The sequence below is a fragment of the Manis javanica genome, chromosome 9 (genome assembly GCF_040802235.1).
Source record: "Manis javanica isolate MJ-LG chromosome 9, MJ_LKY, whole genome shotgun sequence".
Classification (NCBI taxonomy): Eukaryota; Metazoa; Chordata; class Mammalia; order Pholidota; family Manidae; genus Manis; species Manis javanica.
The window spans coordinates 22,772,754-22,798,338 of record NC_133164.1 but is presented as its reverse complement, the minus strand read 5'-3'; the positions used below and the strand labels follow the sequence as shown (position 1 = coordinate 22,798,338).

Here is a 25,585-nt window from a genome sequence, read left to right as displayed (position 1 = left end):
GTTCAAATAAGCTAGCAAAACAGAGTACTTGAAGATTAGCTAGCAAAAGAGCTTAATTGGAAACCACTCTATTTAATATTCCACCAAAACTAAAAACACACACTTCTGTGTTCACCCTTGCAAATTCATCCATTTCTCTGTACATACCAATTTTATTAGCAACCTGGAAAAAGGTTGGTAAATTAACAAATTCTCTTGGAATCGCCAATATAATGTTAACAGTTATTAAAATGCCTGACAATTCTAATTACGTCTGTTAAGAAAAAGAATCCTGCTATGTTAATGTTAGATAAGCTATTCCAGCTTCCTCCTGGGTAAACATGTAAAAATTGTTAAACAATAAATTTCTATGGCAACAACTTAAATTCTAGGATATTCTTAGAGCAGCAAGCCACAGAAGGTACTACTTACTCTAAAGCAATGAAAATGCACAAGATATCTCCTTCCTTCCTCCTTTTCCAACTGGCACAATTAAAATCTCTTTCACTTTGATGGATTAAAGGGTGATTCAACTGGAAATGAGATATCTCAACTAATGCACATAGTAACTACAGTTATACGAACATTTTATGTAAAGGCAAAACAAAAACAAGAAGTTAAGCATTTCTAAAGGGAAATTGGTTTTAAATACCCCTCCACATGGTAAGACCACATGTATTATGTATCCTGCAAACTAACATATATGCATTGTTTATATTATACAAACTAAACTAATATGTGTGATACTTATTAGTTTAAACTAAAACTTAGTTTATATACATACATTAATGTACATTAGTTCAAACTATTTTATAGCATGTATATTGGTTTATATATGTAATTATGACACTTTGTTAAAATGAATAAACATTGTTAACCTAAATAATGAAAGTCCTTTTACATGAAATCATTGCATATCTGTTCTACATGGATTTTTAACATGTATTATTACAAAATACTTGATGATCCTAATATTTCTACCATCAATGTATAGATAATTTTGACTTTATGATTTGAATTTCTATAATTTATAAATACATATGGCAATTCATCTTTTTTTTCTTCTATGTTGTCTTACACACTCTTGGAAAACATAATTATCTCCACTAAATGTAGGACAATTTCCTCTTGTTGCAAAACATACTGGAAATATGAAGGCCACCAATACATACTCAATTTAGAAGATACAATCTGGGTCCTTAATTTGTTATATAGTATTTACAACCATATATGTGTGTGTGTGTGTGTGTATGTGTGTGCGTGTATGTGTATGTGTGTGTACATATATATATGTTTGTTTTTTTTAAGGATAACCTTCTTTAAGAGGTTATCCTGTTATACATATGACCATTCTACTCGAAGAATGAGGTTTAGGAGTATGTGGGAAATCGGGTTTAAATCCCCCTCCACTATGTACCAGGTATGACCCGAGTTACTGCTTACTTTCCTTAAACCTCAATTTTCTCATCAGTATAATGGAAAGTGCAATATCATATTAAATTATTCTGTGGTTGTGAGGGTTAAATTAAGGTATTTTGTAAACCACTTAGCACATACCTGGCAAACAATGACCACTCAAAATCCGTGGAAGCTGAAATTTAAAAAATAATTTTACCCCTTTATCCTTGGCTTTTACATTGTAATTTCTTGTTGATTAATATGAAGAAAAGGTTTTGCCCCAGTGCACACCTTTTAAGAGAAGTTTTAGTTTCCTGACTTAGACTAACTATGTGTTAGTTTTAACAATTACCATCATGCTTCTCTAGATGTCTTTGGTTAAGTATTACTTTCCTGCAGAGGCATGGAATGTCTGCCATTCTTTCTTTCCCTTCTTAAGGTCATAATATTGTATAATATATGACTCTTTCCCTCCCCCAACTTTTCCATCACAAACAAATCTGTTGACTGCTTATCAGGAACCCAGTTGTACTTTCCACAAAAAGAATTAAGGCCTTCATATGAAAAATAAATAAATAAATAAATAAATGACAATCTGTAATATTTGCCAGAGGATAGTATGCAATAATATTATCACTGTGAAATGCGGAAAAAGTCCAACAGCAAAAGAATCAAGAGAGAAAATGATGAATGGCTTAGGGATAGTCATAATTTATAATAAAGATTTTATTTAAAAAGCATTAAAATAAATAGTACATATTCCAGAACATTACTGCTCTGGGAAATTATTTCTCTTTAGACTATGAGTTCTAGAAGGCAAATCTTACAGCTGCTCTGGGGGATTTCATTAGCTGATTTACAATCCTATAATTCTTTTTTTTTAATCTGTGGTCTGAAGTATTTTAACATACTTCCCAAGGGTGAATGTGTGGTGGAATGCAGACCCAATCAATATGTTTAGTTTTGTTTGCTTTTTGTCCCCTAACTGCTGATAAAATAGACTGCTTAGAAATCCCAGAGGAATATGATTGAGGCCAGAGTTACATTGGCTCATAAAATTCAAACAGTTCAATGCTTTTCTTGTTAATTACTGGGACACAACCAGAAATCCGAATGATGGGAGAGAAACACTTCTTTAGGATAATGACTGATTTCTATAAAGATGAGTGCTTTAACAAATTCCAGTGTGCAGTTGCTGGGGCGGGGAGGGTGGGTGGACGCTAATTAGTTTTACCGTTTTCAGCAGATGTTGAATACAAAAAGCTAACAACGTCTCAAATGCCAGTCATTAGGGCTGTCTTTCATCCAAGAGTGCTGACCAATGAAATCTCCACTCTGTTTAATGAGACCGATCTAGGCAGAGTCACTTAAATCAAATCTCTACTTAACGTCCTTAATATATCTGCAGTGTGTTAGCAGCAGCGAGGGATTTCCAGTATTAATAAAGGGATTCACTGCCGCATAAGAAGTGGGGAAAGGAGGGTGGGGGACGGTGTGTTGGGCGAACTTCACCCACAGGGGAAAGCTGGGAAAGTCCTGGAGGGGATGCAGGGGGAGCAGAGCTGCGTAAAGGATAAAAAGCTAAGCCAATTCGAGATAGAGCCTTAATGTAACTCTAGAAGGGATCCACCCCCAGTCGTCCCCCTCCCCCGTCCCTTCCACCGCAAATCCAAGTTACCATTTGCAAATATGAAGCTGGAAAAATGTAAGGACCCAGAGTTGAAAACATTTTCACTTTAATACTGAAAAAATATGCCATTATAAAATCCTCGAATAGAATTAGTAAGTTTCACGTGCTTCCTCGGTTCGTTTTTCCTACTTTATAAGTAAGATTTACACCAGCACAGAATTGCTACCATAGAATTGCAGCCTAAGCACTAGAATGACATTAATTGGTCATGCTTAACTGCCTCAAAACCTTTTTTTTTTAAATAATTACACTGATACTGTAATAGAAATTATGGGTACTTATTTTACATTCAGATGGAAGGCATTATTGGATATGTATAGAAAAATATTCCCCCTCCAAACAAAAACAAAACATCACCATCAAAACAAAGAAACCCAAAACAACCCATAAAAACTTTGCTCAACAAAATACATTTTTAACTCATAAAATGGACTGATGATTAGCCATGCAAATGTCTTAAATAAAACCTTTACATTTTTATCACAGTAAACGTACGCTCTGAACTGCCTACCGATCACAAATAATGGCGAAATGGCACTTTCTGATTATACTGTATTTTGTTTATAGAAAGTTTGATACGATGGGACTTATCAGGTAAGAGGGTGGGTGCTGTGAACGTGACGTCGTCTCCAGTCGCCGGGGAGGGCAGAGTCCCTGGAGCGCGTGGATTCCATGCGAGCCATGCAGCGCTTTTTGTTTTTTTGTCAGAAGTCAAAGTTATTTATTTACAATACATTCATGCCTTCGTGCAACTGCCCATCCCTGCGCAGCCAACAGGGAGCCGTCACGCCCCCCTCCTCACGGGGCTAATCCACAGGGGAAAAATAGATATCTATCTCTCTACATAGATGTGGTATGTGTGTATAAGTATAGGACCGCTGCAGCCATCCCCACCGGCCCTGAACCGGGGGCAGCGGCGCTGTCAGGTCTCCGAGCAGGGCCCCTGCTGGGCTTTGTCAAAGGCGCCCGCTGCAAAGAGCGATTTGGCAGCGCTCCCCCAGCTCGCCACAGTCTGCTCTTTGTTTCCAGCAGAGAGCTAAGGGGTCAGACCCTCTCGGTTGAGCGGGTTCATAGTTATTTATTTACTTATGTCCGTCAAGACTTGGGGCGCTGGACTTGGTTCTGGGCTCCTCTGACCCTAGGACACCGGCGCGGGTGGAGGATGGGAGGCATCGTGGGGACATGGCCTTCCCGCTCCTCGGCTCTGACCCGGCTGGGGTCTTAGTCTGAGAGAGAGTGCGAGCCACAGTCATACACTCTGTGGGCCCCATCGGCGTTGTAAGGCCCATTGTGCCAGTAGGAAGAGTCACAGACTGTCTGTAAGGAATTAATTTCGGACGCCGAAGAGTTGGCGTCCCTTCTCTTAGACCGCTTTCGATTCCTCAGGATAAACACGAGCATGCCCACCACAGTGAAGGCGGAGGTGACAAACACCAGCAGCAGTCCCGGGACCAGCACGGAGATGGACACCCTGCTGGTATCTAGATAGGAGTTGGAGTGCGTCCCGGTCTCCGCCAACCCAGTGCTGTTTTTACTGTGCGAAGTTAACGTGGGCGAAATCCTCGCGTACAGCTGGGGGCAGATCTCGTCATTGGAAAGGAGCATGAAATCTTTCCTAAAGAAGTTCACCGGCGTCTCACACTTGAGGTCGCTCATCAGCACTTCGGAACCCAGGCGTTCTGCCCATTGCTTGAAAGGCACAATGGTGCAAGAGCACTCCCAAGGGTTTCCGTGCAGGTCTATCTGGATGATGGAGGTTAACTGGTCCAGCACCCCTGCCACGGGGAGGTACATGAAGTAATTGTTGTGCAGGCTGAGTTTAGAGAGTGAGACCCCGGCGAACACGTCCACCGGTAGGGACCTCAGCAGGTTGTTGTTGAGGATGAGGATCCTCAGTTTGGGCATGGCATTGAAAGTGCCAGGAAGAATGAGCTGGATCGCATTGTACTCCACGTTCAGGTACTCGAGGTTTTGCAGCCCGGCGAATTTCTCCCGGGACAGCGTGTCCAGGTAGTTGCTATCCATATACAGCCACCTGAGATCCAAAAGGTTCTTAAAAGTGTTGTTCTCTACTGTGGCGATATTATTGTTGCCCAGATCCAACAGAATGAGATTCCTGTAATCCACAAAGTGCGATTTTCGGATGCTATGGATCTTGTTATCTCTCAGGAAAAGCTCCTGCACGTTGGCGAGCTTGGGCTTCAAATCAGCCAAGCTGCTCACGTTCCGATTGTTGCAGTTCATCTTTAAACCCGACCCTGGAATATGGTCGCAGCTGCAGCCCCCAGGGCAGGGCAAGCCGTTGGCTGGGGGTTTGTTTCTGGCACTGCCAGTCGCTATCGCTGCAGTGGGTCTGATTTTGATCTGCCAGTTGCCTGGGATCTTTGTACCTCCATTTGGAGCAGACCCTGGGGTGGCATGATCTTCTTGCCCATTTGTCTTGAAAGGAGTTGGCAGGGGGCCAGGAGCAAAGGACTCTTCTTGGGCAGGGGGCGCCGGCAGACTAGAATCCACTCTGTTTTTCAAAGGACACAGGTCCTGCTCGGTGGTTTCATTGAGGTCTTTCCCTTGCAGTCTGGTGGGGGCTTCGCAGACCACTCGGCCGATCAGGGCATTTTTGGGAATGTTTTCAAGCCATTCTTTAAGGGAGAGGAGATCACAGGTACAGTCCCAAGGGTTATCCTCTAGCAGGATCTCAGCAATGCCAGGAATTTGCTCCAAGACCTCCTCATAGGGCAGCGTTTTCAGCCTGTTTCCCCGGAGGTCGAGGTGGGTGATGGGCACATACTGGAACACGTTGGCAGGTAGGGTGCTGATGAGATTGTCATTTAAAATGAGTACCTCCAGCTTGTTCAAGTCCTGGAAGGCCCCCGGGTCTATATCCCGTAATAAATTAAAATCGGCCTGGAGGTATTCCAGATCGTCCAGCCCCAGAAAAGTCTGCTTTCGGAAAGACTTGATCTTGTTGTTATTGATGTGCAGCCTTTTCACCAACTGCAGCCCCAGAAAAGCCCCTGGAACGATTTCATGCAAGCCATTGTTTTCCATGTGCAAACTAACCGCATTGTAAAAGTTAGCGAACTCATTAGGGAAAAGTCGAGTAAGGGAATTGCCATGCAGAAATAGATGGTAAAACTGGGAAGTCGGGGCGGTGAAACGCTGCAGACTTGTAAAGCCCTTTTTTTCACAGTCTACGTGTAGGTCCCCTTCTATCTCATTGCAGGAACAGATCTTCTCTTTGCAAACGTCCCCTGTAACGTTTCCAGCGGCAAAACAAAGAGACGTCTCCAGCAACAGAATCCAAAGCAGCATTTTTAAAGCGAGCAATTCATCCCCGATCTCATCACAAAGTAACAGCGACCATCCTGCTCGCCACAGACACAATTCAAGTTCATTTAGTGCTCCAATGTCCGAACCCAGGGAAGGAGAAGAAAAGGGTTTGGGGGGGTGGGGGTGGATTCCTCCCTCCCTAACCCCCCCGCACTGCAATAACCCAGGCGCCAGTCAATAATAATATTCACAAACTATCCAGGCACGTAGTGCAAGGCAAGCAAAAAAAAAAAAAAAAAAAAGTAGAAAAAATAACCCCACTCCCCCTCAACCCTTTAAAAATTACCCAAAATAAGTTAAGTATACACACATAAATTAAAAACACACCCTTACAGAATCTCACCTAGTGGTCCTCGCTAATCAGGAAGGGAACAATGCTAGTAATTAGAAGCAAGTGCATGTTAGAGAAACAAGCAGAGGGTTTGCAGCGTAGTACAGGCGCACTGCCTGTGCATGGCTGTGCGTCGGACTGACCTTGCCTCTCTGATTCAAAGCAGGTTTTCGGCGGCTTGCGTTGTTGAGGCTGTTGGAGTTCTTGCTGTGGCTGCTGCGGGTTGCTCAGAAGTCCCCCCACCCTCCCCGAGGTGCTGTCCAGAACCCCGGTGCTGAAATCACGCCCGACCGAAGGACTCACGCTGCCGAGCCAATGGCGCTGGAAAATTTCCGCAATCGCGGCGTTTTGTAGCTGTCCATCCTTTTCCTTTCCTCCCCTTCTGGGCTCGGGCTCTCGATTACTAGCTCTTCCTTTCTAGTTCTCCGCTTTCTCCTGCTCTTTCGGAATTACATGGAGGGGGCGGAGGGCGGGGGGCGAGCTGTCTGAGGGAGGGAGAGCGCGCGAGAATGGGGGGGTGGGGGGTGAAGAACTGAGTTGCTAAGAAGCTCTGCTCGTTCCAGCCTGGTGCACTCTGAAAGATCTGACACCCTCTGCTGATCTGCAGTAGCAAAAATCCATCTGGTGAGGGAATGCTGAACGGAAAAAAAAAAGTCGATCCACGTACAGGGCAAGCGTTAAAAATGTGGGCATTAAAGGCTGTCGATCCTCATAGATGCTTATTATAAATGGATTATTTAATTCTTTTTGCGTGCTGGAAACTTTACCCTTTCCTTTCCTTAACGACCCCACAGTCCCCACTGGCTCCAGCGTTTGGAAATGAGTGCTTTTAAAACATTTATTTCCCAGTGGCTTGAATAAAATTAGTGTCAGGGTGTCAAGCGAACAGCAATTTGAGGTAATTATACTGCACGCCATTTTCATCGGTGCTTTAACTGCATTTCTTCCGTCTTTGCTGTACAGTGTTTTATGTTTTTGATGTCTCTGAGATCCCACCCCCTTTTTATTTGGCATGTTGAGAGTGGTTATTTGGAATATTTATTCATGCCGTTTTTAAAATATATTATCATAATTGGATATGATTTTTTTGTTACAAGGTATGCAATTTAGGTACATTTTCTTTTTAAAACTTGGTATAGCATTTCAATTTGGTCGTTGAGAGTTAGGTTTCTCTGATGGTATTTCCTGAATGTTAGTTAAGTCTGGGGTGAAAATGCAATGCACGCTTGCGTCTTCGATTCTAGACCTGACAGCTTTCAGTGAGAACCGGAAAAGGAGGGAGGGGGGCAGGGGAAAATCCCAATATGATTCGTGAGTGCTCTTAAAAACCCACTGGCAGACTGGCGCGCGCACATTACACACTCACTCACTCACTCACACACACACTGACAAAGTTTCTGCATTCGTTCAGCCGAATTTAAAATGCATACCAAGTAAATAACCAGTTGCATTTTGAGAAAGGGAGATAGAAATCTCCGGTCTCTAAGGCTCTGGGCAACCCTTATCTGTAGGTAGCCAGCAGTGCCTCTTCGCTGGGTCACTGATGCTGCTGGGGCACAGTGTTCTGGCTTTTCCCAGGGAAAGAATTGCAGGGTTCCTCGAACTTAGATGGAGCTTATAAAAAACCAAGTTCTACAAATATCTGAGAGGGGAGGGAAGGTTGAGAATGCTGTGTCTTGGTAAAGTCAGCTGTTCTGCTGATTTTTCCTACCAGAGTCAATACCTTTTCCATCAATACATTCTAAAAATTGTGCACATCACTTTAGAGTTTGAAATTTACAGCAATTAGTATTAGTATCATTGTTTGGTCCTTTCTTCATTCTCAGCAAAAGTGATATGTTACGTCAGGTCTTAACACAAGTTGGAGAGCTGTTACAAGCCTGCTAACAATCTGCATAAAAGAACAAATATTAAAGGATGTGTGTTTTTGGAAAAAGCTGGAGAGTTCAAGATTCTGGGAAGGACTCGGGTTGGGAAATTCAGGAGAGTGTAGCAGAGGGTTTTTTTTTTTCTGAGTCAGAAGCCAGTTCTTGAGAGGAGCAGTTTTCATATCCATATTTAATGTTTTTTTATAATCAAATGTTGTATTGTGCTCTTCTAGTAAGATTCAGGGGGGGGTGAAGATAAAGGATCTGCTTGAGGTGTGTGTGTGTGTGTGTGTGCGTGTGTGTGTGTGTGAGAGAGAGAGAGAGAGAGATTGGGAGGCCTTTTTCATACAACCTATTACACTAAAACCATTCCATTTTTATTTAATTTACATATGTACAAAGAGAGAAAGATCTTAATCAGTTTGAAACTATTTCACTGCAAAAAATGTTATGCAGTTGAGAACTGCAGATGTGTAGGAGGAGTTAAACTGATGGAAGGATATTTTTATTTCTTTGTAACAGGACTCAGGTGTGAAACTTCTTGGTCCTGGAAACCAAGCTGAGAAAGGAGGGCAGCCCCATGCAATGTGTCTGTGATTGACAGGGATAGGCAAGACTCTGAAGTACAGACAGAAGAATGCTGGCTGTTCAGGAAGAAAAATATTGATGGTAATCATCTAAAATCACACTGAAACTTAATTGGTTACTTGTTTATTTGACTTGCTGAATGAATACTTTATGTGAAGAGACCCAAAAAACATATTTAAGATGATTTTAAATAAACAGAATTGAGGTAACAGGCAATTGATATTCAGATTTCACCCGCCTCCCCACCCATTAAACTTAGTATCTCTCCCTTGATTGCTTCTTTCTCTCAAAGCACCAATCATGTTAGAAAATTTACAGTCAGGATTTTCATATTTAGATTTATTACATTCCCCCAACCCCCATCTGCCCTCCTCAAATAGTTTCTTATCTCTGCATTCCAAAAAAAGGGGTGTGGTAGTGCCCAGATGTGCATCCAAACCTTAGGAGAAAATATTAAAGTCATGTTACCTAAATGAAGATATCCACTACACAATTACAAGCAAAGAATAGAGACAGAAACATACATTCCTATTGAAAATTCACTCTCATTAATCAACTAACAAAATTCTTCTTAAAACAATCATTTTCAGAGTAAATATATTTCAGGTAAATAAAGCATTTTTTTTGTCCAAATGTTAACTTTTCAAGTATAACAGTGAATTTATTTGTGAGAAATAAAAAAAATATGGGGATGTATATGTGATCTAAACATGTCTAATGCCTTTGGGGAACATTTTTTAGACATGAACTCTTCTTAAAAGGATTCTACTGTATCTATTTGAGCTCAAGTGAACTACTTCAATTGCCTTGCCTCTCATGACTGATGATCTCAGGAGCCAGAGATAAAGGACACTCCAGATGATGATACAATTGATAATATTTGCTCAAGGCTATAGTTTCATTTCTGGGCTGTAGCCAGAAGGTTTTCAATTGTATCATTAAATGTCCATATTTTCTTATTTTTCCCCAAAAGCTTCATCTCTCAAAGGATAAGTTAGATGTATATATTACAAAATCGTAAGGATTAAAAAAGGAGTTGTTCTCAATCAATTATCTATTTTTCCCCAAATGGTATCAAATTTCCAGGTGTTTACATATGCACACTACATATTTAAAGTGAAAGATTAGAATATATAACAAACATTAATTTATTGTCATTCTTTAGTTTATTCCTCAAATTATTTTAAAATCTAAAAGCTTTTATACTTTTAACTATAAAAGCACTTTTTAAATTAAGAAATACAAAATTATATATAGGAAGTTCATTTCTAGTGTTCTCTCATCCATGCTACTTTTTTATACCAGAGGAAACTACTGATAACTGATTTGTATAAAGTGAATTTGATATTACTCTCCTATTTTTAGAAATGAAGAAACTGAATCTGAGTAATATTGAATAATTTACCAACATCGAGTAGTATCACTCAACTTTGCCAAAGGTAACAAATCTACACACTCATAAGCTGAACTAAGGTCCTATTTGTTCTAAATATGCAACACTTTTATCTTAGTAAGCTTCCATGTAGCAGTTTCCAGACTGGTAAATCTAGTCATTGGAGTTTGTGGATTTTTTGGTTCCCTTCAAGCTCCTGTTTTCTGAATCTAAAATTCCTTAAAAATAACTTCAGAAAGGGCCCAGTGTCTTTTACCCTTTTAGAGTTTCCACATTTGGATTTGGGATGTAGACATTCTGCATTTACATATTCACTAGGGCTTAAAGCCAAGAATAAATATAATAACTACGGTAGAATAGGATTTGCTATTTCTGAGTTTAATCTACTACTATCCTTTCCTATATTTCACAAGATAAAGGGGTTGTTGGAACCTATCTTTCTGTGGTAAAAATTGTAAACTAATAGATGAAGACATAAATCAATTACACCTAAAAACTAATATGCTTAAATATAAGATTTCTACCTATTTATTCTATTTTATTTTTGTAGTTTATAAATACAATTCTAGGAATGGAATGTCAACATAATTATCACATTGCATGCCTTCTGAAGCAAAACAATAAAATATTTTATAGTAAATTGCTTTTCAAAATGTATCCACTTATATTTATCATCAAATAAACAGCAAACTAAGTAGAGCACATCAAAATATTACTATATTTTTACTTTGTGTTCTGAAGTATCATTTTCTCATGTTTATATCACTTTAAATTTATATTGCTTTGAGTCATTGGTTTGTCCATTTTGTAATGGAACTGATTTTCTCATAAACTCTCACTTGTTTATATAAAACTCACATGAATCACTATTTAGTACTTATTGAAGAGAATACTGATCAAACATATATTTGTATATATAAAAATATGCTAACATTCTCATACTATACTCTTAGCACCCTACTATACTACAATAAAATGAAGGCATATATTTGTACCATTGTTTATTATATTAATGGGTGCTTCTATATGTGCTGTTAAGAAGTGTTAGAAAAAAAATTCAATTGAGTACATTTTAAAGATCTTATTGGCTTTATTCAGTGATTCATGATTTGGGAAGCACCTCATCCAGCAGATAAAAAGTAGCTCCAAGGACCTGTACAAAATGGAAAACTTTCATAGGTAGAAAGGAGCAGGAATTAGGAAGTTACACTAGGGAAAAAGTGGCCAGGTCACTTGTCCTGTGGGGACTGGCAGGGGTCTATGTGGCAGATGACCTCACTAGTGCTGATCAGTTAGTTCCTGACTGACTGACTTAAGATTCCATTTCTGAGAGAGCTGAAGCTATAATTAGGTCTTGGTTTGGTGACATGGGGCTTGGCATAAATTTGGCCCATTGTCTTATTTTTAACAGAACTTACTCATTTTAATATGTATTCAAGACATTGAAGATACATCACTTATAGAAAAAGAAGTCTATTTTTGTTTCCTACCAAGTATGTATTACATTTTTAAGATTAAGATATATGCTACATGTAGAGATTTTGGAAAATACTGAAAAGAACAGCAAAATAAAATGAGTCCATATAATCCTAACCCTCAGAAATTACTAGTGTAACATACACACATGTATTTTGTAATATACTTTTTGTACTTAACATTTATTTGTGAAAGTTTTCAGTTATTAAACATCCACTACTATATTATATTAGAAACTGAATTCCTCTGTATGATATAAAATAATTCACTGAACTAATTCTACACTGCTCTTACTAAAAATATTTAGTTCTTACTAAAAATTTTGCTCTCATAAATAATGCTGCAAAGAGCAGCATTGTACATAAATCACTGTAAACATTATTTATCTTCTTATTACAGATTCCTAGAGGTAGAACTGCCAGGTCAAAGTGTGGGAAAAATATTAAGACTTTTGATACAAATTGACAAATCGCCTAGTCAAAACTTGTGCCAATTTATATTCTCCCAGCAGCAAATGAGATTTGCCATTTCCTTAACCCCCTGCCAACGCTATTTGTTATCATTTAAAATATTTTCCACTCAGTTCGTTAATTTTAATGTGAAGTTAATGCTGATCCATTTACTTGAGCAAATAATTTTTAATTTCTATAATTCATTAAGTATGTAAATTGCCTGAAAAGTTCAACTTTTAAGACACATTTTAGTTAAACATTACTTCTGTGAGTCCTTTCCATGCCAAGCCACCTGTGTATCTCACTCCCTTTCACCTTATTCAGTAGAATAACTACTAAGTAGTGTCGTCTTCCTTAAAAAATATATATATTTGTTTGAAGCATTGATTCCTCACTAGAATGTAACATTCTTGAAGGTAGAGATCAGATATTTTCATCTTTTTATATCTGTCACCAACAGCGTACTGGACAGATAATTCCACCAGTTAAATAAGGCAGCATGTGAATTAGTGATAAATTGAGGGACAGATCATGAGAGTTAGAAAACTCAGAGACAGGATTAATTCACAAACTAGGGACTTGGGAAAGTGATATAATCTATGAATTATTTAGGTTAACTTTTAGGTTTCATTTTTTCTATGCATTATGTGCACTTGATATATTTTTTCTTCTATATTATCATGCATATATTTATGAAATTCTTTTTTTCTCTAGAAAATGAGTTCCTAACCTACATTTTGTGTATCCCGTAAGAGTTAGTATGGTACCATGCACCTGGTCGACAACCAATAAATGTGTGAAGATGCTAATGATGGGGATGCATTGCTGCTTTTGCAAGAGGGAGTGGATTGTGCAATTAACTACAATGAGTATAAAAGATTAAAAATCATAAAAGTCTAAAGATTCAGTGAGGTTAACTATTTAAGTTATTCATTTAGTTTTTTCAGGGCTGTGGCAAAATTTTAACAAGGCTAAATTGTCTTTCTTCCTCTTTTCTCTTTTATAATAGTCTCTTATTTCTTTATCTTTCTCCCAATCCCACAAGTTACGTTATTAGCTTTATCATATATTTATTACACCTTCCTCTGGACTTATTTGAGACCAAAATTTGACTATCTTGCAAGTGTTCAGATAATGTCAAGATGATGCACCATTTAAAAATGTATTATATCCATATTCTGTTTCATCAATTTTCAAGAAAAGAAGATGTTAAAATCATTTACTTATACATCTTTACACACACACACATGTGCACACAAGCCATGCACAAATACTCATACACTACAGGCATTATATATAATGCACACCACCAGAATGCAAAAACGTAAGATGGACAATGTCACCATTTGCATGTTCACTCTTAATTCTTGAATATGTAATATCTTGATGCAGAGGAATAAATCAATAAAGGAAGAACACATACCCTATTGCAGGTCAGGTAGACAGATGCATGTTGCAGAGATTTGTGGGATTTTTTGTGATGGCCATTAAATCACATTGCGCAGATGGCTAGTGTTTAATTGGCTGATGAAAAAGGTCAACACCATCTTTTAGATTTCTGAACAAGTACTATGTACTAGAACCTAACTTTGATTTCAATATCACGAGAAGTGGAAAGCCCATAGGGAATTTTTTAATTGCTCAAAGTAAAAAGATTAAATAATATTTATTAAACTAGAAAACATGTTATTTTCTAATTAGTTGGAATTGGCAATTCTTATACTAATGGTAACCAGTAAGCTGTGAAAAAGTGTTATTTCACATGAGCAGCTGCCTGGAGCAGTGAAAAATATCAGGGGCTTTAGCATCAAACTCAGGAAATCACACTTTGCCATACATTGTGCTTTTAAGGGAATCGTTCCTAATGCTGGTCCATTTCCCAACTTTGAAGTCCTGTTTTGATAAACTACGTATACTATCATAAATGATAAAAACATTAGACATCTATTTCCCTAGATCTCATGTATGTATGAGGCAGATTGGATGACTTAATCTGGCTAATTAGACTCGCATGTCTGGATTTTGAAATCAGACTTAGTGACATAAGGGAAGAGAACTGGAAGAATCACTTCTGGCTCTGGGAACAATAGCAGCGATGAGGAGCGTCCAGCACAGTGCGAAGTGAAGGCAAGTTTAACTCCTACTCAGAGTCCAGGCCTGAGGGCGGAGCTGTTTTGCTCCTGGTCAGAGCACTGGCACCACGGTCCTCAGCAAATGAGTTCTGTGGCATAATTTCAACCAATTCCAATTATGAGACAACTTCTGTTCCATCCATGTACCCACCTGGTTCTCTGGTCTTTTCCGAAACTCAGAGAGCTACCTACTGTCATTTTTCTTAATGTCTTTTAGGCTTGAATAAATCAGGAAATATGAATGGTATGAAATATGAGTAAGGTGACCAACTATACATCCCCGTTTTGTCAGGAAAGTCATTGTTTATGCTGGCCTTTCCAGTAGTTAATAGGAATAGCATGTAATTTCACTTTCAAAAGTGTTCTTATTCATACAATAATGGATACAATATATTATACAATATATGATCTGCCTAACAAAGAAGCCATTTCTCCCCTTGGAAATATTTGAATTAAAATGAATAAATAGCGCACTAGACTGTATTCTAGATAAGTTTAAACTGAGGATTTTTTTTTAATTCACAGATTTTGATTATGCCTGTTCTTATAACATATATGGGTATGAATCATTTATGCTTGGCACTGTCCAATGAACAGATTCTGTCCTAAAGTAGGTATAATTTGGGCAGATAGGAATTAAAACTCTCCTGGTAGTTATTGTTGTTACTGAAGTAAGTATATGTATGCTTCAACAAGTAGAATATTAGAAAACTAATTAGTATTTTAAGGAAAAATTCTAGAAACCAAGGAACAAAAGAAAATTAAAATCAACATAGTTACGTGAATATTTGGTTAGGCAACATTTTTTACAAAAAGTTCTAAGGGACTGAAGGGCCTGTGAAGTCCTGATGAAGTGCAAACACTCAGAACAATATTCAGTGACTTTTGTCAAGCAGTGTATGTCTCCTATTATTTGAGTCTGCACATGTGGTCTGAGAATTTATTCTTCTTTCCCCCTCCTCAAAATGTAAGGTGACTGAATTATGATGCTCAAGTCAATGAGCGATTGAACATCTTCCTCATCATAGGGCTTATCTTGGATGTTGACCTCACAATGGTGTTATTCAATTTTGCATGGAACACAGAAAGAACCAAGTGGTAACTAATGCATCATTTTTCAGATGAAAATTCCCATCAGCCTTTTTCTAATGCCAGTTTGATCAAAGATAATTGTACATAAAGTAGGTCATTTAAGGCTACCTCTGAGACAATCATGGTTCAGAGTTTCAGAATTTTATAGTGAATACATACAGCAGAACACAAATTCAAATTTTGTAATTATGTTTAAAAACCCAGAGTGTCACTTTGAAGGTGGCATTGGGAAATAAGTCTTTATGGCCAGGAGATCAGTTTTAACTTTGATGTGTTCAGTCACACATTCAATTGTTCTATATCCAGAAACATCCTTGTAAGGAAACTGATGCTGACATGTTAGGTTACATGGTTTGCATTTCCTTGAGAGAATCTTGTTATCATTTCTCACTTTACATATGTCCTTTCAGCTAGGCTAACTACTACATTCTTGTTTCTTCTTGGAGAAGCACCTCCATTATAGCCATTTATTTCTTTGAAAATATAGCATGGTGCATGTTTATATTAAAAGTACAACACCTATACTCAGTTCCCAATTACTTCAAGCTTAAGTTCATATCTAAAATCAAGTTTTGTATAACAGGTTTTAATTGAAGGGGCAAATTTATCCCTTTACAGTAATTTTCTAAGAGTTTATTTTGCAGTACCTTCCTAAAATGTCTCTATACACAGGCATTGATTTTTATATGTCATTGTAATTAACCTTACAAGGCTTGAATCTAGTTGTATTTAGTTTAGTTTTTAGTTTATTTGTAATGTTTGTGAATTTCACTAATTTGTTTTCTATTTATTAGCATACAACCTGTTTAAAAATAATTGTCATTGAGGAATACAGTTATCACAAATTATAAATATTGTCACTTTAATGTAAAAGTTAAGAGGAAGCAATAATTAAAGGAACTACCCACATTTTCTTACAATTCAATGTTTCTGACCTTTAGTATTATGTTTGAGAAGACATATTATTTTAATATACTTTTCCAAAACATTTTACTGATTTGAATTTGAAAATATTTCATTAGGAATTCTCAAGTATTCTAACCCCTTCTGAAATTGGAAATAAATACATTAATTAAAACACAAAACATTAAAAACACACCATTTGCTCATACTTTTAATCTTTTATCTTTTTCTGCTAGAGTAACCTAAAAATAAGTAGTAATACTAACATATTTGAAATTCTCATAACTGTAATTGTAGTCAGCTCTATTATATTGAAAGAACAACAGTAGGAAACTTTCTAGAAGATGATTACTTGTATCAGAATTATTATTATTTTATTTGCATTTTACCCTTTTGTTTGGTCAGTGAATTCTAGAGAAATCAAGTTTAAGCCTTCAGACCCTAAATAACTGGATTTATACCATTGTTTCTCAACTTCAAATTGTTTTCATTATCACTTCCACACCCCAAGAGCCTTTTTAGACTTTTCATTCCCTAATCCTCCACCCATGAAATTTTGATAACACATAGTCTGTATGTCATGTATGTTTCATGGCCCTTCGGAGGTTCAGAAGCCATTGTAATATATAACATTCTGCTACTTCAAACCAATATTCTCCCTTGTGGTTATTATCATTTCCATGGAATATGTATAGTCTATTGCCACAGATTTTACAATTAGTTTAGTAACTTACCTACAATTCACGGTATTGCTGAGGGAAGACTTGCTGAAATAGTCACTACCTGCACATAAAAATATCAAAAGCATTAGGAGACAGCACATAACACTTTGTCTCTGAGATGGCCTAGAAAAATCACAATCAAATGTCATATCTCAATGGGATGTTTCTGAGGGAAGTCAACAGATGCAAAATCTTGTTTCTGTAAATTATAGTACAGATCACAGTACTTAAACATCTGCAAGCATATCAGTCAAAAGACATGTTGAAATTGCTCTCCCAATCTATGTAAAGAAGAGCATTTTTTAAATTTTATTTTAGACTTATTATGACTAGGAGCAGCACACATTTCTCAGGCAAATGGTTTTTCACACTGGGCTACCCCTGCTGTCAATCTACATTGTCCACCTCACCAATTGGATGAAGAGGAGGGAGCAAAACAATGAAAAAGTAAATGGCTTTGTTTTAAAATCTATTTTCAAATTCCAACTAAATAAAACAAAAAACCATGGATAGCAGGAGGATATATAAACAGTCATAGCTTCTATTTTGCATAAGAAAATAAAAACAAATAATTATATTATGCATATATGCATAACTATTATTTAGTAAATATCATCAGATCTTCTTGCATTACATATTTAAAATATTTAAATATTTAAAGACTCAGTAATATAAATGAATTAGAGGCATTTCTTAATATGGTATCAACTTTCACTGGGACTTTCGGCTCTGGATTCTTGGCATTCTGTTCAATTAATGGCCATACCATTGCCTTTTTCTGAAGCTTTGCAGACATAGTACACAAGTGATATTATCTACAATATAAATTCCAGATTCTCAGATTTCGACAACAGTGGAAACATTTCACTTCATGCAAATCAAAATCCAATGACAAGGTTCAGAATCAAAGGCAGCTTCACCAAAATTCTAGTTATTCTCCTAGGATAACATATATACTCAGATTTGAGTTTTCACACATTAGCTACATCTTCCCAGGGGAACTACTATTCAACAAAATAATTGTTGCAGTTCAGTGCCCAGAAAGAGTAAACATACTCCTAATGCACTTTTTAAATTTCCCATGTGTGTATATCAAATATGATAATGTGGAAGAGCTTGCTATATTCCAAAATGCCATGAAAATGGGAGCTACTTTGGCTGGATTTTCAACTCCTTGAAAAAAGGGATTGTGTCTTGTTTATCTTTGTATTACCAGCATCTGGCAGAGGGCCTGGCACAGTGCAGCTGCACAGAATTAAGCAATTAATTAATAGCATGTCTGGTTCCACAAAAGATTTGTGGTGGTTTATAGGAAATACATACAATAAAACAACTATATATAGGTCTAAAGATATTTTTAGGTGGAAAACAAATTGGAAAAGGCCATCAGGACCCAACCTGCAGATCACAAATTCCTCAGAGCCATTTTAATTTGGTTACACATTTGTTTTTGAGCATGATAGGTAATTATGCTCTTGCTAGTTTATGTGGACATGCTTTTAGGTAAGGTGAATTTAGTCCACATTTGTAAAATTACTCATGGGATGTCAAACTCACAAAACTGCTGGTACTTTCTCTTTCCACACTCTGCAAGTAAGGATAACATAATAAAAATAATATGTGCTTATATGTTATTAATCACCACATCTCATGCCCTCTCCTTTTAATCAAACATATCTTACTTTCCAACAGTCTACTTCAATTTATAAGCAGGAACACTGGGTGGAGGGCTTTTTTTTTTCATATCCTTTGGTGTGTGGTGAAATTCTGCATGTAAATACTGCATTGAGAGTTACTTTATATTATGGGGAGGAAACAATGGTCTCCTTAAGGAAACCATTTTTTTCCCAGAAGTTTCAATTTAAGTGGATATTTTTAATGCAGGTTTTCAATAGAAGACATTGAAAAATGTCAGTATTATGGATGACATAACTCCTTAGAGCAAAGGCATGAGTTTTTAAGGCTGTTCCTATAATATCTTTTGGTGAAATAGCACCACTGTACTCAAATAATTTGATAGGGTGCCAAGACTGAACAATCTATATACAGACTCCCTGAATGCATGGTTTAATAATCCATGTTTAAATCCTTAATTGTCTGTAAAGATAAATGGACTCCATACGCTTCATAAGCTACTTCTAAGTAATATTATAGTACCTGTTGGTCTGCTTCTTGTAAAAGGTTAAGAAGCTTAAGAAATGCTCATAACTGTATAGTGAGTGACAATAAATTTGAATATTTTCAAGAGCTAATTGAGAAACACATTCCAATGCCTTCAAAAGTAATGCTTTAGAGGCAATATTTGTCTTCTTACATGAAGCAATGTTTTGATGTGGATTACTGTTATTTTTATATCGTATATGCTCAAGTATACATATGTATTAATAAATGAGAGGGAGCAAGAAGAAAAAGATAGAGGGAGGTTTTCTAATAGTAGTGAAGTACTGACCATCATTATTTCTTTTCTTACAGATTCCAAAATATTTGCATGTGTTAGTAAATTGTGATATAAACAGATATGAATAAAAGTGAGGAGTGTTTTTCAATATTAGCCAACTATATTGAGCTGTACCTAAGTATAAAACATTATCAAGATTTGGGGAAGGCAGTATAACACAGAGAGGACAAGCAGTGATTCTATAGCATCTCACTACGCTGCTGAACAGTGACTATAATGGGGTATGTGGAGGGGAATTGATAATATGGGGAATCTAGTAACCATAATTTTGCTCATGTAATTGTACATTAATAATAGCAAAACAATTAAAAGTTCTAAGAAGTTATAGAAAATATGCCAAAAACCATCAAGAGGTGGAAGAACATTTAGATTCCAAAGTAAACTGATTCTCAAATATTAATTTAAAATAACTACATTTTGCAGCTCAAAAATAAAAGTTGCACAATTTTTAATTATCAGCTATGCAATAGTATCTGCCCTGCTATTTTCATGACTATGTCTGAGAATTAAGAGAGGTGATGGACACAAAGGAGTGTTATAAACTATAAATCACTGTGTCACAGTCATCTAGGTGACCATTATTTTAACTGCTTTTACTGTTCATGATATTTTAAAATGATAACTACATGAAGTTGCTGAGCAAAACCTAAATGTACACCTAGAAGCTTTATTAGATTCTCCAAAATGGTGTCTTTTATCATGAACAATTGATGAGATCATGATGAAAACAGAAATTATAGTTAACTATAAGGTATTGTGTAAGTAAAAATTTGTTGAGAGTAGATCTCATGTTATGTGATCTTAACATAAAACATAAACAAACAAACAGAAAAAAAACCCAAAGAGACACAAGGAAGTTTTTGGAATTGATGGATATGTTTATTTTCTGTTTGTCTGATTGTGGTGATCATAACATGGGTGGGACATATGTCTAAACTCTTCAAATTGTATAAATTAATTATGCGTGTTTTTTGTATACTAATTATGCCTTAATAAATCTGGGTAAAAAACATTTTAGAAGAGTGTAAAAGCCAAACATGAGACCTTAGATAAGCTTACAGAATGATGGTTCTTTTTTTTTAATGCTTACTCCCCAATAAATATAATTGTAAATTTATTAGACTTCATATGGCAGATTTCCATTCATATCTCATGATAGTCTAGCTCATATCATAGGTTGGTACTGTCTTCATTATAAATTATAAACTAAATTTATGTGTATATGTATATATGCATGCATGCATACATCTGTAGTATATGAACACATATATTTCAGTTCTCCAAGTAGTAATATAGTTGGTACAGTGGTATGAATGGCAAAAACAAGGTATCTACTAATTATTCCCTGGAAGTTATATTTTCATATAGGTACATATTACCAAACATGACACTTTATCCTTAAGACAAGCTCAATAGATAAAGAAAACTGATACCACAGCAAGAAACTTAAAAAACAAAAGAAATGCATTAGAAACAGGGCAAAATAAGAATAACAAAGGAGTATATTGGCAAAGGCCATCCAAATTGTTAAAGGGAAGACTGAGCCCTCAAAACTGTATCCACTTAGGGCTTTAGTTCTGATTTCACACCAAACAACCTTCTGACTGCTAATGTCCTCCCAGATGTTCCCTATTGGAAACAGAAATAAACAGAATAGATACTGAAGGCAAACTTTCAAATAAACAAATGGATGACGATTACAACTAAAACTGCTGAACTCTTTCACTTGATAACTTTACTACTTATTTGGCTACAAATTATGCATTTTCTTATATATTAATTATTTCATATCACATTTATTTTTCTTTATAACACATCCATGTCTGATTTGCTCACCTAGGCTAATACACTTTTAAACAAAACTGTTTTATACTCACTCATAGTAGGTTCACAGTATATATTTATTCTTCGATTTCTCATGATAAAAATTAAAATAACATCCAGTTTGTAATTCTATGTGTCAAATAAGAAATGATAGACAGCATTGCTCCCTCATTTTTCCTTTAGTAGCACAGAATATAGAACAATATGTAATTCCTGAGCTTCAGCATCTGAAAGTATGTATTATTTAAGTTCAAAATTATAGTATCAGTGAAACATATATGGAAATCCCTTTTTAAAACAGAAAATAATGCTCAAAAAAAGTGCTCTCAGCTAATTGATGTACAATGCAATAGTTTCAGTTAGAGGGATCTTTCTCACAAAATGATTTTATCATTGATGTAACTGGAGCATCGAGTTTCTCACCAAAAGACTGAAAATTTTAAGATTCCATTTCAAATTTTTAAAGCCATTTCTACTTTTTTCCAGAGTAGAGACTCTAATAAAGCATATTTGAACATAGGTTTCTCCACACCTTCTTCCCATACCACCTCCCCTTTCTTCACTATTATGGTTTCTAACCTCCTAATCCGCTTTCCAACCTCACCTTTTTTCCCTGGCTTTCATTGGAGATATCTTCTGCCACCAAATGAGTATATCTGTACCCATTTGTATATACTCAAGTATATAACTAAAAAGAAAAATCCACTCATGTATACAATAAATTCCTAAACAATCTTCAAGCTGATAAAATAATTTCCAAAATTACTGAATAATACTTATATAGTTTGTCCTTTATGCAATGTATGACAGTTTTTAAGAAAATACTTGTTAAAACAATGCAGTATCTGCTCAATAAATGTTACTGATTCAGTGACTAACATATTTATAGTTCATCAAAAATATTTGTTTAGCTTTAGTACATCGACATTTTTAAAAAATTAAATCATTTTATAGACTTTCTTCTGACCCTTATGTCAAATTAGTTGCCAGAACGTGCTGAATATACCCATTTGAATATAACACAAAAATACATCGTAAGGTGTCTGATACTTTAAGCAAATCACAAAAATAGAAAATACATTGGAAAAAATTGTATGCTGAATATGAACAATTGCAATTTAGTCATAACTACTAAAAGTGTGCATTCCTCTTAGTTCTCAGTTACAGATACATTTACATCATGTGAAGTCTTACTGGGTGATTCCCAAGATTCCTAGAGGTCTTCCATTGACATATATGCATTGGGAAAGAATGAATGAATGGATGAATAAATACAAGAATACAGCTACTATGATTTAGAAAACAGTGATGATACAGTGACTGTTTTGATGAAAAGTATAGTTGTTTTAGTTGTTTTATCTAAACACTTTCTTTGGATTTATACTAACTTGTAGTTTGCATAGAGCAGTAGCTCCTCTTAAAATCAAGCTGAATGTTTTGCTGCCCTCACCAGGACACCACAGCACATGCAGTTCTTAACTTCACGGAGAAGAATTTGAATATTTGCCTTAAAATATTCATAGACTTCTGTGAGTGTACATATGATATCTAATATTTCTCATTTAGTCATTTGTTCATTCATTCCTTCATGCAACTTTAAAATTAGAGCAGCTTTAGTAGCAAATGAATCCAACTAAAAGCTAGCAATAATTGCTAGTACTAAAAACACATTGATAAGGAAAATTTGTGTTTTGCAGTAACTTGTGATTATAAGGATTAAAAGAATAAGCTATTTTGTGCAGCCGAGTACAGTAATGTAGTCATACAATTAAATAATAAAAGACAGGACATACATTTATTTAAGCATCAATACAATAATAGTAGATCTGTAGTTTATATAAAATGATAATTATTTAAATACAAGGTAAACCATCTCCTAGTTAGGTGAAAAATAAACCTATTTGGTGGCAGAAGTATGTCCCTAATAAAAGCCAGGGAGAAAAGGTTGAGGCAGTCACAGAAATCTACAGAGCACTTCATTGTCCTGTATGCCTTCAAAATATACATTATTTTCTACCCACTTTCTCAAAGTCCTCCTTTTTTTGCTCTGAACCAGAGATGACTTAGTCGCCTTAGGGACATTGGCAGTGTGTGAAGACATTTTTGGTTATCACAACTAGGAGGGAAGTGCTATTGGTTTCTATTATGCATCATATCCAAAATGACAATAGTGCCATGATTGAGCAACTCTGTTCTAGATTCATTTATAAACTCTCAGTCTCCACTAATTCTAAACTGCCCTCCCATATTTAAAAACGAGGCAATATAAAGCTGGTTTGAAACTTTATGTACTCATAAGATTTTGTCAGTGGTAGGCTTTGTCACAAGGTGAATAGAATAAAATCAAGAATTTATACTTGGCGTTCTATTTCTTCAGAGAAGAATCTTAATTCTTTGCCTGAGTGTCTAGCTTTCAGACCTTTAGATACAAGAGAAAAGATGATGGAATTTTATGGCTCATATACAGAGAACACATGAAGAATCCTCTTGTTTGGAACCATACATCAATCTCACCCTTCATGGAGGGTTCTCAAGTTTCTGCTTTCCCTAGGGTGACCCTATTGATGTGTTGCTCTCAGTCCTTTCATTTGCGCTATAAGCTCCAGCTATTGCTGCCCTGTTCCGCTATTTATCACTTTATTTGCTCTCAGCGTTCAGTTTATTGGAGTTGCTTGTCTGATTATTCTACTTTATACCTCTTGAATATTGTGAGTTTATAATTTTAGGATTGTAACATTTCACTTTAATGGGGTTTTGGATGTAGGGAAGCTAGACATGCAGAATGTGTGCATCACTTTAGGTAGTCATTGAAAAATATTTGCTACTTTCACTTTTGGCCTTGGTAAATCATTGGGAAGTATTAAAAGCAGTAATCTACTTTTCAACCAGCAGTTGAGGTGATCTTTTAATATGCTTGTCAAAACATAATACTAACTTACTTAGAGCCCTCTAACAGCCTCTCATTACATTTTGGCTAAAATGTAAAATTCTTATGATTTCCTACTCAAAGTGCCTGATGATGACCCATTTACCTCTGTAATCTTATCACGCCTGCGATCACTCTGAAACAGTCACATTGATCTCAGTTGTTCAAAGAATTAAGTCCTCTCCAGAATTAGAGATATTGCAAATGCTGCTCCCTTGCCTGGAAAATGTTGTTCTAACTGAAGTATTAATTCCTTCAAGAGAACTTCTCTGACCACTACTCATTCTTCCTGCCTCAATATTATGTCTAATTCTTTTAATTTCTCATTTGCCCCTCATTTTTCTTTGAAATCACTTTCACTTTTTGTGACTATTAGATAGTCACTTTATGTGACTATTGTAATACCTTTCCCTTCTACAGTGTTTTAACTTTTTATGAGGGCATGGATCACATCTTTTCACTGAAGACTGACTGTGTCCTCAGTACTTAGCAGAATGTCTAGCACAGAACACACAGTAAACACATAATTATAAATAACTTAGTGACACTTTAAACAAGCTATTTTTGATGTTGCCAAATACAATTGTGATGACTCCCTTTCTCATTGGAAAGCTTTGGTTACCTAAAGTTGAATCCCTGAATGAATGGAAGATTGTCACCTATCATGAAGAATGGGGACTTTCTTGTAACATATGAGTATGCACATACATATGTATCTGTGTGTGTCTGTGTGTATTTTCTTTTAATCCTGAAATGACTCAAAAACCTCCATATTTTTAATGCTTCTCAAAGTCTTAGAGCTCAATACTAGACTGTAAGGTTTCTTGGTTTTTCATCTCTCTCTGACTCATGCAGTGTTCTGTGGTCCTGCCTTCCTACAGGATTAATTTTGCTCCACATAGCATATGACATCCCTGGTATATACTGTTTTGAACAAAAATTCCAAATTACAGTCTCAAGATGTTACTATGTCGTAAGTTCCATGAGTTAAATAATTAAAATTATACACTATTGGTTCTTTTC

At 36.2% G+C, this 25,585-nt stretch overlaps 1 protein-coding gene and 1 long non-coding RNA gene across 3 annotated transcripts in view; both read right to left on the bottom strand.

Annotated features, from left to right (window-relative positions):
• Positions 1 to 2,171: 2,171 nt before the first annotated feature.
• SLITRK1 (SLIT and NTRK like family member 1) lies at positions 2,172 to 7,233 on the bottom strand. The gene is made up of 2 exons (XM_017666579.3): positions 6,872 to 7,233; positions 2,172 to 6,432 (listed from the first exon to the last, which is right to left on the bottom strand). The coding sequence occupies exon 2, from the start codon at positions 6,377 to 6,379 to the stop codon at positions 4,289 to 4,291; it is 2,091 nt and encodes a 696-aa protein (XP_017522068.2). The 5' UTR covers positions 6,380 to 6,432; positions 6,872 to 7,233; the 3' UTR covers positions 2,172 to 4,288.
• A 2,257-nt stretch (positions 7,234 to 9,490) lies between these two features.
• LOC140843501 (uncharacterized) overlaps positions 9,491 to 25,585 on the bottom strand; it is a 486,982-nt gene continuing 470,887 nt past the window's right edge. The window contains exons 4-6 of one of the 2 annotated variants that reach the window (XR_012121330.1): positions 17,367 to 17,415; positions 13,929 to 14,029; positions 9,491 to 9,623 (exon numbers count right to left, since the gene is read on the bottom strand). This is a non-coding gene — a long non-coding RNA (uncharacterized lncRNA). The remainder of the gene's footprint in view (positions 9,624 to 13,928; positions 14,030 to 17,366; positions 17,416 to 25,585) is intronic. The other variant, XR_012121329.1, reaches the window with a different exon arrangement.

Excerpts from the sequence above, each read along its gene's own strand:
- SLITRK1 (XM_017666579.3), bottom strand. The coding sequence starts at position 6,379 with ATGCTGCTTTGGATTCTGTTGCTGGAGACGTCTCTTTGTTTTGCCGCT.